Below are 18720 nucleotides of genomic sequence, written 5' to 3' on the forward strand. Positions count from 1 at the left end.
GGCTCGAGGCAGTTTAGTCAATCCACATCTGAATCAAAGAATTCCTGGCAGGATTATTTACGACTGCGAGTTAAAACAAAACTGAACATCATATCACCACAGATCCATAAAACATTTGAAGAAATTTGGAGACATTATTTTGATTTTCAAGTCAATATCACAAACTCATTCAATTCCAGATATCTTGGATTCAGGGACTCAAGGCACACATGGTGTAGGTGGAATTTTAGCAGAGGTGCACAGTGTGGGAATTTTTCCTCATATCGAATTAGTACTGACAAAAACGAATGAGCACTTCTAAGTTGTAGTTAACGAGCAGAGACACAGCAGACAGAGTCGAAGTCCTTTTATGAGTAACTGTGGATTAGCCAGACTGATGAACTGCACCTGAACACAACTGTTCATCCTCTGAAGAAACATTTACTGCCTTTAAAAGATGAATTTACAAAGATGAAGAATGCAAACAAATGTTTATATTACCCCGTTACTAGTCCACTTACACCCAGGCACAGCGGGGTATGAATGGAGCAGTCTGATATTAGATTAACAGACTCGTAGATGTGTCAGTGCTTAGCAGGGTGTTGTTAACAGGGAGATGTTTTGGGGAGAATAATTATTGAGATTATTCGGGTTATTGGGGGCTTCAGTGTAATTTAATTGTTGGAAGTTTTATCTCAGAGAGCTAATTCTGATAGTTCATTTGACAAGATCTTAATTTAAAATCAGGTTGAATCAGAAAATGAAGCTTTTTATATTACTTTGTTTTGTTTGGAACTGGTATCTCTAAAGATGTGTAGATTGTTGTTGAAGGTGACTGTGAATGTTAAAATGCAGTACACTCCGCAGGCATGGTCGGTGTTTGTGCGTGTATGTGTTTTTACCAGACAGCAGGACTCCCAGCTCCAGCAGCACCTGCCAGACACGCACAGCGGTAGTCCGACAGCGCACATACACACATTGCTCACACAGCCACTGCACCAGCTCCACTCCCACATAGCTACGCCTGTTAAAATACACAAATGAAGATTTTCAGCACACAAATATGGCTACACAGTGTTAGCATGCATAATACATACACACACACACTCATACGCTATTCTTCCCTTGGCACACAGTTTGTCATTCTTATTTAGTCAATACCCATTGATTATTCATTAGTTCTCTGTAAGCCTTTTCCTCCAAAACACTGAACTATTCCCATCTGCGTTCCCTCAAATAAACTCCTCGTCCATGTGTGCTTCTAAATGCGTTTGTCTGACTGTACGTGCAATGATTGTTAAGAGTATCTATTTATTATTTCCCCAAGATGTTTGGACTGATTTTACATACATTTCAGTGTAACGTTACATGCCCCATTGTAGTACATGTATTCCCAGACTACCTTGTGCTTCACTGCAAAACATCTACATCCTGCTTAGTTCGTCACAGAGCAAAAACAAGTTGAGCGACCAATAAGGATGGAGCACAAGAGTGACTGTGAGTCAGTGTATATGCTTCACTGGACTCATCGATTCAGGTCTGCACAAAGACACGCAAATAGACAGAGACAAGTGTACCGTATGATTCTGGCCAGGTGTATCTTGTCCTTTGCTGGGTATGGTCCATGTGACAAGAAAGCATTCCTCACAGCCCGACCAGCACATGGAAAACTCTGGGAACAAGACTGATATAGAAACAATAACATAAAAATAGTGTTATAATGTTAAAACCTGCGAACTTAAAAACTAAAAAAGGACTAAATGCCAAAACTCTCAGTATTGGTTTAAACATGAATTTTTAAGTATAACAAGCTAATGTGGCTACATGCAGCTGTCATTGACTGGCTCACAAGGACAGCTCGATTTCTTTCCCCCTCAGGAACTGAACATTGACCGTCTACACGCTCAGCAATAATCCTGCTATTGATGCTACCGTAAATAAGACCGTATTTCAATTAAGCTGGTTACATGGGCTGTTTGTTCTGTTCTATTCATATTCCCTGTTACATTCAGCAGAGTGAGGCTCACTTAGAAGCTGATGAGGCTCCACTCACATTATGTTACAACATTAGAGACTCTCTTTATGTCCCTATCCCATCTTTTTTATGTAGTGCAGCTTTGTGGCTGCTGTGTACACAGGTTTTTCATAATAGATAAGTCACTAGGCAGTACACATGGTACCTGAAGAGTCCTATATATATAATGCATATAATGGCATTATAAAAAGATGAGAAGAAGCATGAACACCGTGAGAGGATTTCTTCACTTTGACTCAAAGAGAATTTTTATAAGTTTTGATGGTTAAAAAATCAGGATCACTTTGACTCTTTTTGGCTAGAACTCACAAATTTTGTAAAAGTAACCAATTTTCACAAAGACAATCCACTAGGACAGAACAATGACATTTTAACGTTTCATAACCAAGGTTTAATGCTGTGCCTGGACAGACCTGGGTGTAAACAGCAACTTTAATAATTGTCATCATATTATCATGCAAAGGTAAGAGCAGAAAACCAGAACATCAGTGTTAGACAAGTTCATCAGGCTCACAAAGGCTCCATCAAAGTTACAGGTTATTCTTGTGCGTGAAGTGTAGCACACTGTTATATCCAAGACAACTGAATTTAGTTAACCACTAAATGAAGGTTCAGGAGTATTATGAGTCCATGGTCAATGGTAACCACGCCAAATAAAGAATGGAAATATGTAAATGCATCAGCATGCCGTAGCATTGACCATATTACCATATTACAGGCAACAACCGTGCCTTACTAATGTGCGACCCAACCAATAGGACAACACTCTCCATAACAACGTGGAAAAGCAACATTTCAACAAGTTATTACATCATTTGGTGTTTCAGTAAGTTATTTATTATCATTTTATGCAAAACTTGTTAACATCAAGACCTGCCATCAATAGTTTGAACTGAATATTGTTCAGTACATCAGGAGCAAGAATTTGATGAAATGGAAAGTAGTGTGCATGAAAGTAATACTGTGAAACTGAGGACCCATTAGGTGACCACTGTGTGAAAGTTTGCTTACATTCTAAATAATACTACAGGAGTAGTTCATTTGTCCTTTGACCAGACGAGGTAAAAAGTATTGGAAAAGGAACATTTAAAGTGGTTTGAAGTCTGAGTTAATTTCCTAATTAACTGAAACTTTGGTTATGTTTAATATGAACATTTACTACCGTGATAGTAGATTTTTGGAAAAAAAAAACCAAACAAACAAAAAGCAAAAACACAACAGGACCCCTTTAACTTTAAGGTACTAGCTTGTGGTTGTTCATCAAACTATAAAGGAAGAATTTAAAATTTCTAAACTCGAAGCAGAATTTCTGATCATTATTGGGGGCGGGCAAAGTAATGTCATCAAAGCCTGCGAAACGAATAGCCTCAGTTCATCCATACTCACGAGGCCCAAAGTTGTAAGGTGGAGATCAGTCTTAACTGTCTGACTAATAATCATCATCTAAACTAACCCGCCAGGTTTATTGATTAGTCTAGCTTTCAGTTACCAGATTCAGTTAGTTTTCACCTCCTGTTTGTTAGACAAACTTCATAGCAAGATTTAAAATGGCCTAGCAAAGACTGCAGCTTCTTCTTTCAAAGATCTCCTTGCATAGGTGTTCATGGAAAGGTTTTCAGAGTTGTAATGCTTTAGGCACTACATCAGATGTTGTGTATGGAGACTTCATTAAGTATATAATGACATACAGCCAATAAAAAATACAAAGTACTGAGGGGCAAAACAACCTGGCAGGTACAAACATTTTTTGGCACAAATAACAGATTTGCTTTTGAATACACCAAAGCTCCTCCTCAGATGTTGATTTCTTTGCTTTACTTTTTCTTTCTTTGGCTCTTTTTTCCCCGGTGTTGAAAGGAAAACTTCTCCTGTGTGATATTTAATCTTTGAGGTCTTCAGAGTGCTGTACACACACATATTTGAATTTCAAATTAACGCCGTGTGTGTAGTGTGTGTGCACGCGTCTGTGTAGTTGGTGAAATTAGCCTGGAAAAACCCTCAGGTAATATCCCCACTGATGTAATTTGTGTTGGGATTAAACAAACACACTTTTGCTTGACAGCAAAACTAAAAGTATGACATCACTTTCATGTGTGCGAGTGTTCCCTTACCTTATGTACAGCAGGTCCAGTGCTTGGTCCGGGGATAGTGTCAGGTGATTGCTGTTGAAACACAAAACACAAGCCATCAGAGCCAAAACACACAAAATGACACACACAGAGTAAATACACTAAACAAACATGAGTGAGGTGAGTGAGGCCAGTTTTACCATTCCCAAACGACTAGGTTTTGTTTAAGCTTACTTTCCAGTCGATTGGGTGCTTTCATGCTAACACCTGTTACTGCAATAAACCTAATAAACCTCAAGAACATGGCTATTAATTTATCTAATAAAAATATCACAATCTGCTTATTTAAACAGAAGCGTTTTCTCTCTGACATTAAACCCGGAAAACTACAGCAGTTCAAATCCTGAGCAATATAATTCCAACTGCCAGCTCACTTATCACATCGTAACAATGACACTACAATAAATCCTTTCTTCTTACCACCATCATGACACCATTTTACAGCATTTGCCTTAGGTGTATCTACTGCACCTCTACTTCCCCAATCAGAAAATAAGCTGTTAATCTTTATGGATTATTATGGCGCCAGGGAAGGAAGATAACAGTGTTGAGACCGTGTTGACACACTAGCCCTAAAATAGATTAAAATTGATAGTAATTGTTAGATCAAGTAGACCGCAAACGAACTTCATAGAGACCACAGTTTCTGTTCCACTCTAGTGTGTACAGTATGATGTCATTTCCTAACTCCTTGTCTTGCTTCCTAAGAGCCCCATTTGAGTGGGTCTTAACAGTTAATGACTCCTTATGGTTTAAAAACACAACAACTGGTAATTTTTTATGTTCCTTTTCAAAGAATAAAGACCCCTTTGTATATGAGGTACAGAGGTTAATTTAATAAATTTATTAAACCACCTGTAATAAGCTACAAAAAAAAACCCAAGCTAAAATGTTTTATACCCATACTGGACATCTTTGAGAAGTCAGGAATTAATCAAGCATAACATTCAACCAGTAGAATAATAATTTAAAAAAAAACTGTAATTTACCACCTTAATCCAAAAAAATGCTTTACTATATGCTTTACATTTTACTGTATAACAGTAAACTCCCATTTGTAGTACAACCTGACTAAACCAACTATGAAAACATTTGCTCTAATGCAGTCTTTACTGCAGATATGTAGCCAGTACTTAATATTAGTTTTGCAAAAGCACCTCGCTACAATGATTGTAAAAAAAACATGTTACTTTATCCATAACCTGTTACTATTCACCTCCCCCAGTCTTTGACAAAGCTTGTTCAACACTTGAGAGAACAAAAAACCTTTGTTAACAGTGACCAGCAGAAAATAAATAAAGTCAAAATGAAAAATCTCTACAAATATTTCTCATTCAAGCACAGATACTAAGGACAGGATGACCATTTACATAAACATTAACTCCACTTTATAATGCCACACCTAAATCATCACTGGTGTAGCCCGGGGTTTTTCGAAGTTAACTCTTCAGTTATAGAAAAATCACCTCTCTCTAAACAAGGTGTGGTAAGAGACTTTAGCTTAAACAAGCTTCTACCTGCCAGGTGAAGTGGCTGTCTTAGGCTACGTTCACACTGCAGGTCTTAATGCTCAATTCCGATTTTTTGATCAAATCCGATTTTTTTGTCTGCTCGTTCACACTACAAATAAAATGCGACAGCAAACGCGCTCTAGTGTGAACGCTCAAAGCGGCCCGCATGCGCAAAAGAAGATGTCACACACAACGCGCTCTGTTTAGACCCAGAGCAACAGTATTGTTTGACTGATGGCCCTTAATATAAAGACTTCGGTCTTCACGTTTCCCAATTTTTGCTTTAAGTTATTTTGTTATTTACATAATAATGTAAATAACCTAATAATGATCCTTATTGCCGTTTAAGAGAGGAGCGGTGCTTCAAAGGATAGCTGTAGATTTCTGTCAGAATCTGCAGATTATACAGTACAAATAAAATGTTTACGTTGTCTTCCCAACAGTTTCACTGACATCCACACTGGATGGCCAGGAAGCGTTCGCGATGTCTTCTCGGGCGCTTCTCTGGCGCTGATAATTGGCTTCAGTCTTGTGTCGGTGACGTAAAAGGCGGATTTAATGCGACTTGACCGTTCAAACAGCAGTCGCTTTCTAAAACATCGGATATGTATCGGATTCAGTACCACATACGAAAGTGACCCAGATCGGATTTGAAAATATCGGATTTGCGCCGTTCACACTGTCATAGCATGATCGGATATGGGTCGCATAGGGTCAAAAAATCGGATTTGATGCGCTTTCGCCTGCAGTGTGAACGTAGCCTTATTCGTTTTTATCTCAAATAACTCAGCTCAGACAGAAGAAATTAGGTATTTGCCACTTCATATAGAGCAAAGGTGTTACTAATAATGTGAATGATGCCTTCATTATACTCAAGTCCCACTAAGTCATGACTTTGTCATAGTGTAAAAGCAACTCGAGGTGACTATTGCTCTGAAGGGGCACTATGTAAAGTACTGTGTAGTCTTCAGTTACCCTCATTTCTTTACATTTTGCTAGATAAAAATACATGACAGAAATAGATGCAGTGATTTATCAAAACGTGTGCATACAGAGAAATACAGTGGGGCAAAAAAGTATTTAGTCAGCCACCGATTGTGCAAGTTCCCCCACTTAAAATGATGACAGAGGTCAGTAATTTGCACCAGAGGTACACTTCAACTGTGAGAGACAGAATGTGAAAAAAAAATCCATGAATCCACATGGTAGGATTTGTAAAGAATTTATTCGTAAATTAGGGTGGAAAATAAGTATTTGGTCACCTCAAACAAGGAAAATCTCTGGCTCTCACAGACCTGTAACGTCTTCTGTAAGAAGCTTTTCTGTCCCCCACTCGTTACCTGTATGAATGGCACCTGTTTGAACTCATCATCTGTATAAAAGACACCTGTCCACAGCCTCAAACAGTCAGACTCCAAACTCCGCCATGGCCAAGACCAAAGAGCTTTCGAAGGACACCAGGAAAAGTATTGTAGACCTGCACCAGACTGGGAAGAGTGAATCTACAATAGGCAAGCAGCTTGGTGTGAAAAAATCAACTGTGGGAGCAATCATCAGAAAATGGAAGACATACAAGACCACTGATAATCTCCCTCGATCTGGGGCTCCACGCAAGATCTCATCCCGTGGGGTCAAAATGATCATGAGAACGGTGAGCAAAGATCCCAGAACCACACGGGGGGACCTGGTGAATGACCTGCAGAGAGCTGGGACCAAAGTAACAAAGGTCACCATCAGTAACACACTACAACGGCAGGGAATCAAATCCCGCAGTGCCAGACGTGTTCCGCTGCTGAAGCCAGTGCATGTCCAGGCCCGTCTGAAGTTTGCCAGAGAGCACATGGATGATACAGCAGAGGATTGGGAGAATGTCATGTGGTCAGATGAAACCAAAGTAGAACTTTTTGGTATAAACTCAACTCGTCGTGTTTGGAGGAAGAAGAATACTGAGTTGCATCCCAAGAACACCATACCTACTGTGAAGCATGGGGGTGGAAACATCATGCTATGGGGCTGTTTTTCTGCCAAGGGGACAGGACGACTGATCCGTGTTAAGGACAGAATGAATGGGGCCATGTATCGTGAGATTTTGGCCAAAACCTCCTTCCATCAGTGAGAACTTTGAAGATGAAACGAGGCTGGGTCTTCCAACATGACAATGATCCAAAACACACCGCCCGGGCAACAAAGGAGTGGCTCCGTAAGAAGCATTTGAAAGTCCTGGAGTGGCCTAGCCAGTCTCCAGACCTCAACCCCATAGAAAATCTGTGGTGGGAGTTGGAAGTCCGTGTTGCTCGGCGACAGCCCCAAAACATCACTGCTCTCGAGAAGATCTGCATGGAGGAATGGGCCAAAATACCAGCTACTGTGTGTGCAAACCTGGTAAAGACCTATAGTAAACGTTTGACCTCTGTTATTGCCAACAAAGGTTATGTTACAAAGTATTGAGTTGTATTTTTGTTATTGACCAAATACTTATTTTCCACCCTGATTTACAAATAAATTCTTTTTGCCCCACTGTACAGTACACTACAGTTCTAACAAGCTTGAAAAATCAATATTTGGTATGGCCACCTTTATCCTTCAATACAGCCTGAGTCTTCAGGGATAGCTCAGTAGAAAGACATTCAAAGCTGCTCTTTGGATTTTTTCTGCCCTTTGTTCTGTTCTCTGTCAACATGATCCCACACTGCTTCAGCAGCACTGTTCAGGCTCCGGAGAGGCCAATCCACAACTGATTTTGATTTCTGTGTTGCACTGTGTGCTTTTCTATCCAGGTATGCAAAACCTTACGGCACTTTTCTGCTTTCATACCTCAAACTATTTTGACACGATCCCCACCACCACTGGCTAAAACACAGCTCTAAACTATCGCAGAGCTCCCTTGTTACAGATGGCTGTAGACACAAACTCTCTCCTGACCACCTCCATACACAGTTAAGATGATTTGAACCAGAAACTTCAAATTCGTCACCCTATATGACCTGTTGCCATCTGTTAAATCCAGTGCTTGTGTAACAGGACAAAATGAATGCAAAAATACAGGAGAGCATTAAAGCAAAACCTGCTGTCTGTGTTGGATTTTTGAAAGCTTATTTTCCAGTACACAAAGGTCCTGTAAGTGGTCACTATATTACCATGTCATGCAAAAATACCCAGCTTAAACAGTTTTGATGAGAAGAATTCATATGGCTAGTTATTGCATTTTGTTCCATCAGGAAATTGCATGGTGGATTAAAATCTGACTGCACTCTTCTGCATTCACTTCCCTCAGTTTCACTCAACTGTGGTACCCCTCTCCTAATCTCCACTGTTAGTAAAACTGAATAGAGACACATCCCATATAAATATTATAGTTGCTGCCAGACACAATTTATAAAGATTTTCTTTCAAATTTAACAATAACAATTTTTCTTCTAGTGGTTTAAAAAAATAGGACAATTTAGCATCATTATCAGTTGATCTGGGGTAAGAAAATATCACATACTAGTATTTGCTTTTAAAATGCTTTGGTAGTACTCTCGAGATAAAACAGAAACTGCAGGGTTGTATTAGAATGACAATCACGTTGCCATCATTCATTAAAAAGAGACAGATAAGAACCTTCTGCAACATGAGTGCAACTGGTCTGGGAGCTCAGTCAGTGAAGCAGGATCACTGACAGAGTTGTGGGTTTGACTCTCAGCAGAAACCTCTGCAGTGAACTGAGCAACTGCAGGCAGTCGTTGCTGCCCTTAGCTTCTCGCTGGCTGGCGATACCAAACCACCAGATGAAACCAGAGCGATTCAGAAACATTACCTGATCAAATGAAAAGCACCTAACTGTGGCAGACAGATCTAGATGAAGAAATACAAATGTGATGATGTGCAAGACGAGGAAGAAAAGAGGAAGGCTGAACAATTGACATCAGTCTCTGAAAGTATGAGAGTATGACAGATGGAGAGGAAAAGAGATGAGGCAGTGAGAGACGGAGAGATCGTTTTAATTATAATCGTGAACGAGTGGTAGAGGGAACAAGACAGAGAGGGAGAGAAATGCTTGGCTGTGGCTTTGAGTTGCAAGAAAATGAAATAGAGTGGTGATTAGTGAGATGTGGAGCTGCGTATGTGTGTGTGTGAGATCCTCATTTGAGCGATGATACTGTCTGTGATGTCACAGGCTCGCACACACATACAGACACACTCAGGGCTACAGTGTATGACTGCACTTCTTTTTAATGCAAGTTACAAAACACTTGCTTACTTTTCATTATAGAAATAGATTCACTTTCTGAGATATATGCTTCTTTGCTTATTTAATGAGAGTCTGATGGGAAGATCAATACCACTCCTACTCATGGCATTAAGTTTAAAACTAAAGCCAGAAGCTGGTTGGATTACCTAAGACCAAAAACGATACCAGGGGAAATACATAGTTTGCATCTCTCTAAAGGTGACAGGGTTCAGAAAATTAATCATAACCTCAGGGGTTGAAAAAGAACTAACAGAAAAATGAAGGAAGTCAGCTATAGCGTGCCGCTCGTACAGTTCGGCTGCACAATTTGACAGCAGAAACATAAACACTTAACCCTGATCCAAAAATGCTTTTGGTATCTAGAAATCAGACAAACTCTATGAGGAAGAACTTCGCAAGAGCGGGAAGGAAAAACGTCCTTTTAACAGGAAGAAAACTCCAGCAGAACCAGGCTTTAAGAAGGGGCAGCAATCTGCTGCGACCAGTTGGGGGTGATGTGTCGTATAAACACATAGTGATGAAAAGAAGTGAGTGTAGAAAAAAAACATTCGATGTATCATGGGAAGCCCCCAGCAGCCGAGACCTATTGGAGCATAACTACGGGTGGATTCAGGGTCAACTGATTCAGCCCTAACTATAAGCTTTATTAAAAAGGAAACTTGGCAAAATTTGCATCCCATTTACCCTAAGAGTGAGTTTTTACTTCATCTTGCTAACCAAGTTAGCTGCCTGTGGAGGTCTCAGTTGTGTCATGAAATATTTTTCGAGTTTAGGCCACACATTACGCGTTAGAAGTGGTAGATGGCAAACCACTTTAAAGGTCTACACATTAATCGGTTTGTCCATTTTTTATCTCCCCTTATGCAAATATACTGATCTCTGGTCCAAAAGCAGTTTTTCCCCTTCAAAATAAAATGTGAGGTTTGAGTATTCGTTTGATCTGCTCTGTCATTATTTTCAGTAAAACGTTGTTTGCTCTGAAATATGTCAGGTCATTGTGGACATATTCCTTTATATTAGTAAGCAACAGAGCTTCTTTCCTGTATTTGTGCACTGTTTGGACTGGGGATCAAGTAGAGCACACCAGCCAGCCAAGCGCACAGACAAAATAAATTGTTTCTGTGTCTCTGTAGCTATCTTGTTCTGACTTTCTTTTGTCCTGGTCCTTGTATCTTCTCTCTCCATCTCTGTTTCTCCTCATCTGGTGAATACAGATCTCTCACGAAGTCTTTGTTTCTTCTACCATCATCTCTTCTCACAAACATACTTCAGACACATACCAGCATCAGAGGTGTTTCATTCATACTGTTTCACACAAAAAGAAAACTGCCTGCTATGTTCTTGTCTCTTTGTCTGTGCTTCAATTTGTATTTCGAACAAGCACACACACATACAATATGTTGCCATGTTGTATCCTATAACAGAGAAGAGAAGAGAAGATGAATGAAAGCTATAAAGAGAGAGCACATGCTGACACGCTTATCTGTGTGATGACTTCAAAGTGTGTATACAGCAAGAGAGAGGAGAGAGAGCGAGGTCATTATCTGCAAGAAATGGATTACTCAGATTAGATTGCTGAGCACAGTGAAGAGCTGTAGCACAGTATGCTTGGCAAACCCTCCTCTCTCTCTCTCACACACACACACACTAAGCTCCTGTCGACTCCCCAACACATCTGTCATACAAGCAAGTCAAAATAAAGACATCAAAGAAGCTATAGCTCAATAGACACATATAAATACCCAAGCACACAAAGGCACAGTTAATCTGTTAAGAAACCTATCCAACAGCCCACGCCCTTCTGCAGGCACATGACCTTTGGCTTAAACGCATTCAGTTAGTCTTTATTTGTTTCTGTCATCTAAGAACAGAAAATAAAACAGTCTTGAGTTAGTTGCCTGATCAAAAATCTCCAATTTCTTCTTATTTTGAAGGTTTCCTGCGAGTATTTACACTCTTATAACTTAGGTTTTCCCTGTATCTGTGCATAATCTCTGAGATGTTTCTACACTTTTAATGGATTTAGAAAGGCGTCACATTGGCGTGAGGTTTAAAGAACTGACTGCTCAGACACAAGAAGGAGTTGAAGCGCAGATCTGTCCGAGGGCATCCCTAATTCTTAAATACAAGAAACGTGGATACACCAGAACCCTTTCACGGTCAAACTGAGCAATCGGGGGAGAAGGGCTTTCGTAAGAGAGATGACCAATACCCTGATGGAGCATGGCTGAGCTCCAGAGATCATGTGTGGATACAGGAGAAACGTCCAGAAGGGCAACAATCACTGCTGCACTCCATCAATCAGTCTGAGCTTTATGGCAGAGCAGCCTCTCCACAGTGGACCATGTAGAAAAAACCTGCATGGAGTCTGCATAAAAATACCTAAAGGACTGTCAGACATTTTCTCTTTAAAATACACAGTTATATCAAAATCTACTTCACCTTGCAGTAAAAGTGTTTTGAACATAGATTTATGGAAGAAAATTTAATTCACTCAGTTTTTAGCATGAGGCTGCAAAGTCTGGAACTGAATACTAGCTGGATTTGATGTAGCCCTCTGAAACCATTACCAGACCATCTGGTGATGTAGACTGCTGTTTTCTAACATTTTTTAAAAAAAAAATTAAAGCTATTACTTTGCTGAATTAAGAAAGTATTGTGTGACATTTGAATCCCAAAATAATTTTGGAAATTAACAGAGCTGCAGGGCTGCAATTTTTTGTACTTTGTTTTGTCAACATAATCATTATTTGGGGTAAATACCCCTTGCGTAACATCACATATGTTCATTGCACCTAACAATTCTATGTCAAATGCTCCAAAAGTGGTAACAAAAAACATAAACGTTGGATATAACATTAGTATGTTTCTCAGTTTGTGGCCATTAAGAGCCTCTCTACTCCTCGGTTGTCTTTCATCTTACTTACATTAAGGTAGGATGCCTTATGGAAGGGAAATATGGCTGGAAGACATAGAACACAACACAAGCCACTATTTTTGTGCATATTAAAGCAGAAATGAGATCATCCTCTGAGAAATATCACCAGCTTTCCTCTAAGACAGTGATCATAAAGTCAGATAGCTCGCATTAAGAGTGCTTAAGGTTTCATAATCTCATCTTACCGCCTAAAGCAGAATGCTGTATATTTGACTTCAGTTTGCAGAAGAAAATGTTGAATGTTTAAGTTCAAGTTTGAATCAACACAAAGGCTTAACTTTTCAAATTGTTGTTATAGCAATTGTATTATAAAACACACCTTTATAAGTACCATTTAGATATGAAAACTTGGTATTGTGTGGGGGCAGCAGTATAATTTCCAGCATGTAGTCTATCATAAACTCATTAGCAGCGAGGCTAAAAGCTGCAACCACAAAACCACAGAACAAAGCAAAAAAAAAAAAAACACAAGAGTGCACAAGATTATTTCTCCAAATATGCCACTCCACATTTGTTTTTTCAAAACACCTCCTCCATCTTTAACTCTTTCCTCATAAACAACATCTAACAACCTCCCAAATTTGGTTTGATGACCATTAGAATATTTTACGGGTTTTTCCGAGCATAGCTTCAAATTGGCAGAGGCTAAGCTCACTAACTCCTCATGCACACTCAGTCATTTTGTTCTGTAAGTTTCCGTGAAATATGACAGAAACCGCTCAGTTCAGAAAAGAGCTTCAAGGGTTACTCCTAGTAGTCCTTCAAAGGGGGTAAAGAGTTAGCATGCATAATTCCTTGGCTGTCTTTAAGAATGCAAACACATGGAAATGCAAGAATCAGGCAATACAAAGCACTCCTGCTAATGTAACGCAAAGTCTCTGCACCTCTTCAATTATGGCAGAAAATTCTATATTACCGTACAAAATTACTGACATCAATACACAGAATCTGGCTCAAGGGAAACTAACAGTTGACAGTTTTTCTTATTACTGTTGGCAGCATTGCCTTTTAGGTATGTTCAACACGCACAGAGGGCGAGCCGGGGGGAGTCCCAGCACCCCACATGCCACTTTCAGTAAATACAATCACGGAAGAGGCTGTTGTTAAAAGGATATGAAGCACTTAATTGGGATTATTTTGGTTTCAAACCAGGAGAAACGTTAAGCCAAAGGACGTGAATGTAGCTTCAGATAACGGATGCCGCTGCCTGCAGACTCTACATGAACAAGTCAGCAGAGACAATACATGCTATTAAATGATCAGGGTGCAGAACCACACATGCAGTTGTTGGTCTAGTTCCATGCTTTTTGAACCGATGTTGCTTTTAAGCATGGGTTGAATGCCTGAAACACTACAGAAGGCTTGATTGTGTGAAAGGCAGAAATCATTGCAGCATTCATTATATTTTACTAAAGAACACAGATTATTACATTTGATAAACAAACTCAACATGACCAAGACAAAAATTAAATGGCAATCGACTTGCCAAATTGCAATTAGCCACTCGCCAAACTCTATTGAAAAACTACAATGCACTGTGGTTACTGACTTTTCAACTGCCCTTAAAGGGTTAGCAAATCTCCCTGCACCTGTCACATCGCAGCCAATAAAGGAGTAATAATTGAATACAAGAGCAAGTCACAACAGACTACAATGCAGGACAGGATTTTTCAAGGTGAGGCTGCTGCAGGCTGCAACTTTAGGCGACAGATGCCTCCGTACAGGACAACAAGCTCAATTCACTTTATGAGCTGTCACCAAACATTAAAGAATCAGATAATGTGAAAAAAAAAACCACTCACGCAGGATACTGAGGACTTATGAATGCCTTCAGATACACGTATTAAAAAGTAAAATATCTCAAGACATGTGCATCTTGTGGGAGGGTACCAGAAAACTCTCCAGTGTTAATGACCAATCACCAATTAACAAGCTTTTGTTGAATCCAGATGAGCAGTTGCATTCTCTGCAAAGCAATCTTAAAACTCTCAGTTAAGCTAACTTTAAAAATCTCAGATAAAACCACAACTCTTATATGTAAAATATATATCCACAGGCTACACCAAAGCACTGAAATATATGGGCTGTGACTCCGAGAGACTAAGTCAGCAAAGTAGCCGATGCGTTCCCAGGAAGGAGATTGTTTACTTAAGCATGATTTTTGTTGGGCAAACAGTCAGAACTAAAGAAAAAGCATATATTTATATCAACGAAGACAGCAAGGGCTTTCTTTTTACTGTATGTGGTCAGATCATTCTTATTCCTATGTATCACCCACCTCTGAGCCACAAAATATGTTGTTGCATCTTTAGACAAGTGCCTCAGGTGCTGGTGCAGTGCAATGCAAAACAATCCCAGGAACCTCCCATCCAACAACTTTTTGATTTTTTTTGTGCACATAAAAATAAAGTGTATTGTGGGTATGCCAGGTGAAGCAGAGGCGACTGAAAAGAGCCTGGTGAGGACCAGTCTGTGCAAAACACCCATACCTTTACACTACTTACCTATGCTTCATCACACTCACCCGCACAAACATAGAATGCTCACACCAAGATATCAGAAGAGAATGAAAGATTCTTCATCTACTCAAGCCTGCCATTATGTTCGCCTTCATGGGTACTGCACAAAAAGCATGGTTAATTCACAAAAGGAGGTAAATCCACCCTCTAATGCAGCCGTTCTCTGGTGGTTTTATAATAACATTCTTGAGTGGACTCACTTCAGTTGTCGTGTACAGCTGCTGATTTATTTTGACTGGAAAACGGGATCATACAAACAGGTAACAGGAGACTGAGTGGCCCCGATCAGTGGGTCATTCAAACATCAGTTAAAATGACCAGATGGAACATGACAAAGTGTTTATCTCTTTGGTCCTATGTGGCTTTAAACTACAAATGTTGCATATTTTTAACACGTCTTTCTCCAGTGGGACTGGAAGGAGTGGCACACAAGTCTCTGATCTCTAAGGAGGGAACTCAGAGACATATTTTTTTCCCTTTTTCCCCTCCTGGGTGCCACTGATGATGAAGATGAGCAGAACTGACACTTTGAGCAGCCATTTGGCTTGTCAGGTGTGTTAGTGCCACAGTTGGGCACATCAAGTCACAGTTACTGCTTAGCCGGCCAATCATGGAAAAAAAAACAATTCAAAGATACATCAGATGGAAATTCTGATTTGATATATAAATATTAGGATAGCTTATTCGTCAAAGAACAGACCTGACTCAATCAGATGTTTAATCGTTTGACATTAGTTTGATAACCAATACATCGTTAAAGTTATTTACACAAACAAAAATGCAAGTAGGTGCTAGTCCAGACTTCTTTTTATGTCCTCCCATGAATGCTTTCTCTGTCTGATGCTGTTATCTCTGATTTCTGGGTGAGCAGGCACACAGTTAAACAGAAAAAATCATATGAATACATCACAGTGGACTCAGAACTTGTGATGGTCATTTCGTCATAATTATTTATTTTATTTCTCTACTGAAAAACAAAAACTACACTTACAGAACATTACTGTGCAATCAAAATAACTGTGTTATGTAGCAGTGAACCTACGCACATTCCTTTATATATGTGTATATATATATACACATATATATATATATATATATATATATATATATATATATATATATATATATATATATATATATATATACACACATCTATAAACGTGTCTAATTTTTAGTGTATGTAAGTAGGTGTATCTAGTCAATATGGTGGAGGTGGTGTTGCCTTGACTACCAGAGTGTGAAGGTATGGTGTCCAACAGCAGTTCTGGTTATTATGGATGTAGCGTGCATACGCACGCGCGCGCACACACGTACACACACTGGGTGCCTCTGCGACAGCGCTGTTCACAGCAAAATACAAACACCTGAGTCGTGACAGGCTTCCGAAACGGCTTCAGAGCCTTCACGGCGAGATGTCGGGACTGTTAAAAAAAATAAAACCCGTCCACCTTTCACCAGACATCAAACACGGAAGGACGGACAGTCAGACAGCGGTCGGTTTGAAGTACTCACGCTTTTCTTCCGCAGGTGAAGCCCGTGCTTCAGTAGTCCCGGCAGATCCCGGATTTTGTGTTTCAGCTGAGCTTGGTCTCTTGCGCTCCTGTTCCACCGCAAGCCCGCAAGTAAGCCGTCCTCTGCGGGCTCCGAGTCCTCCATGGTTCCTCTACTTCTCTCTGTCCTCGAGCCGCCTCTCTGCCTGCCTGCGCTCCCGGTGCCTACTATATCCTCAAAAGGTGCACCGCCGCCCGCGCCTGTTCGCCATTTCCCCCCGCCTCGCGCTCCCACTCAGCGACCTGCATCTGCAGCCGAACCGCGCGCAGCCTTAACGACCTACTCAATGTATTCCGCAGCACGCGACGCCGCTGCTCCACCCAATGGCTCGAGCGTCCTACTCTTCGGTAGGCTGCTGCCAGGTTCGTGTGTGTGTGTCTGTGTGTGTCTGTGTTGTCCGCGGGAGGGGGTGTCACAGGTGCAAACGAACATTGCATCACTTTCACCTCTCATCCTCCACCAGCCTGTCTACACCGGGGGAAATATTCACAGGGACTGGTGGAGCTGGCACCATAGTGTCACTGCTTATTTCTGTTAGAAGTTGAAAACTTGAAAGCTAATGACAGCAGTGTTTGGGGGAAGGGAGGGGGAAGAAGAAGAAGCAGACGGCACCCGGTAGGGCTACGTCACCACTTTACCTGGCTCAAATTTCCATAGGTAAACAAAGAGCCGCCACAGAGCGAACCTGTGTGGGTGTGCCTTTCGAGGTAGCTGACATTCAAGAGAGCATTTTCCTCATTTTAATCCATATTTTATTGACCTAACGTTTCAGCTTAACCTTTCTCAGAAGCACCTGTGTACCACTCTGTGCGAGAGGGGTACACCATGTAGCTTTGTTGTAAGTTTTTGCCTCATGATGTCTCTTATGTGGTTCGCCCTACCATAGAAGTCCATAATAGCAATTATTAGACTGAAAAACGAGATGGTGTTTGTGTATCACCGTTAATTACAGCATGCAACACATTAATAATGTCACTTATTATTTTTGAATAATACATGACAAGCATTATAAATTATCTTGTGAACAATCAAAAACTATTCGTCAGCAAGTGCCACACAAAAAACATTGCTAAATCAAATGGAAAGTTAGCTATTGTAAACTCAATCTTTGATCCAATTGAGCCCAGGATTAATTTATCCAGCTCAGACAGGTTCCCGCATATATGGCACAAATCTGGGTGCCACAGCGATTGCATGGCCCTGACTGTAAAGCATAGAGATAGAGTCTGATCATATGACGCTAAATGAATGGTAAAGATGTCAATTTATAGATGGACATGTGATAATAGCACCCAGAGTCTCCAGAAGTCTGATAGGAGAGGAACGGTGCAGTATAAGAGTGATTTAAACAAACCAATAGAATTACAGGAGAAACATCCAATAGAAAATCTTCAAGGCATTTTTAAGTTAGATACAGAGACACTAAACAAAGAGAAGCTGAATAAATAGTGGTAGAACATTTTAAAACTGGTCTCCTCCAAGCCAAGGAGAATTAAGTATGTCATCAACAATAAAAGTAAACTAAAGTTTTATTCTTTTAAAAGAATAAAAGATTTGTAAAGTCTTCTGAGTTCCAGCTGCGGAGCTTGTGTTTCTGTTGGACTAAATCTAAGCAGTTAGTTTTTCATTTGGCTTTGAAGTGATATTGCATAAGTGGTGTGTATATTTCTGTTAAATGAACAAAAAAAAAGAGTTTGATGGAAAATTTCAAGAAGAAAGCACTAAAGAAATGCCCAAAAACTTCCATTCACCAGCCACTTTATTAGGTACATCCGTCAGTACCTCGTTGATGAAAATCTATTTAAAAAAAAGAAATCAATGAAT

The 18720-nt window shown here is 40.1% G+C and overlaps 1 protein-coding gene across 1 annotated transcript in view; it reads right to left on the minus strand.

Annotated features, from left to right (window-relative positions):
* Window positions 1-17201, minus strand: part of rapgef5a (Rap guanine nucleotide exchange factor (GEF) 5a) — a 51999-nt gene extending 34798 nt beyond the window's left edge. Inside the window, exons 1-4 of the mRNA XM_080863398.1 lie at window positions 16858-17201; window positions 4126-4176; window positions 1557-1663; window positions 882-1003 (exon numbers count right to left, since the gene is read on the minus strand). Coding sequence (XP_080719524.1) covers window positions 882-1003; window positions 1557-1663; window positions 4126-4176; window positions 16858-17001 — 424 coding nt within the window. The 5' untranslated portion in view covers window positions 17002-17201. The remainder of the gene's footprint in view (window positions 1-881; window positions 1004-1556; window positions 1664-4125; window positions 4177-16857) is intronic.
* Between the last annotated feature and the right edge of the window lie 1519 nt (window positions 17202-18720).

Source organism: Rhamphochromis sp. 'chilingali' (genome assembly GCF_963969265.1).
Source record: "Rhamphochromis sp. 'chilingali' genome assembly, chromosome: 17".
NCBI classification, from domain to species: domain Eukaryota; kingdom Metazoa; phylum Chordata; class Actinopteri; order Cichliformes; family Cichlidae; genus Rhamphochromis; species Rhamphochromis sp. 'chilingali'.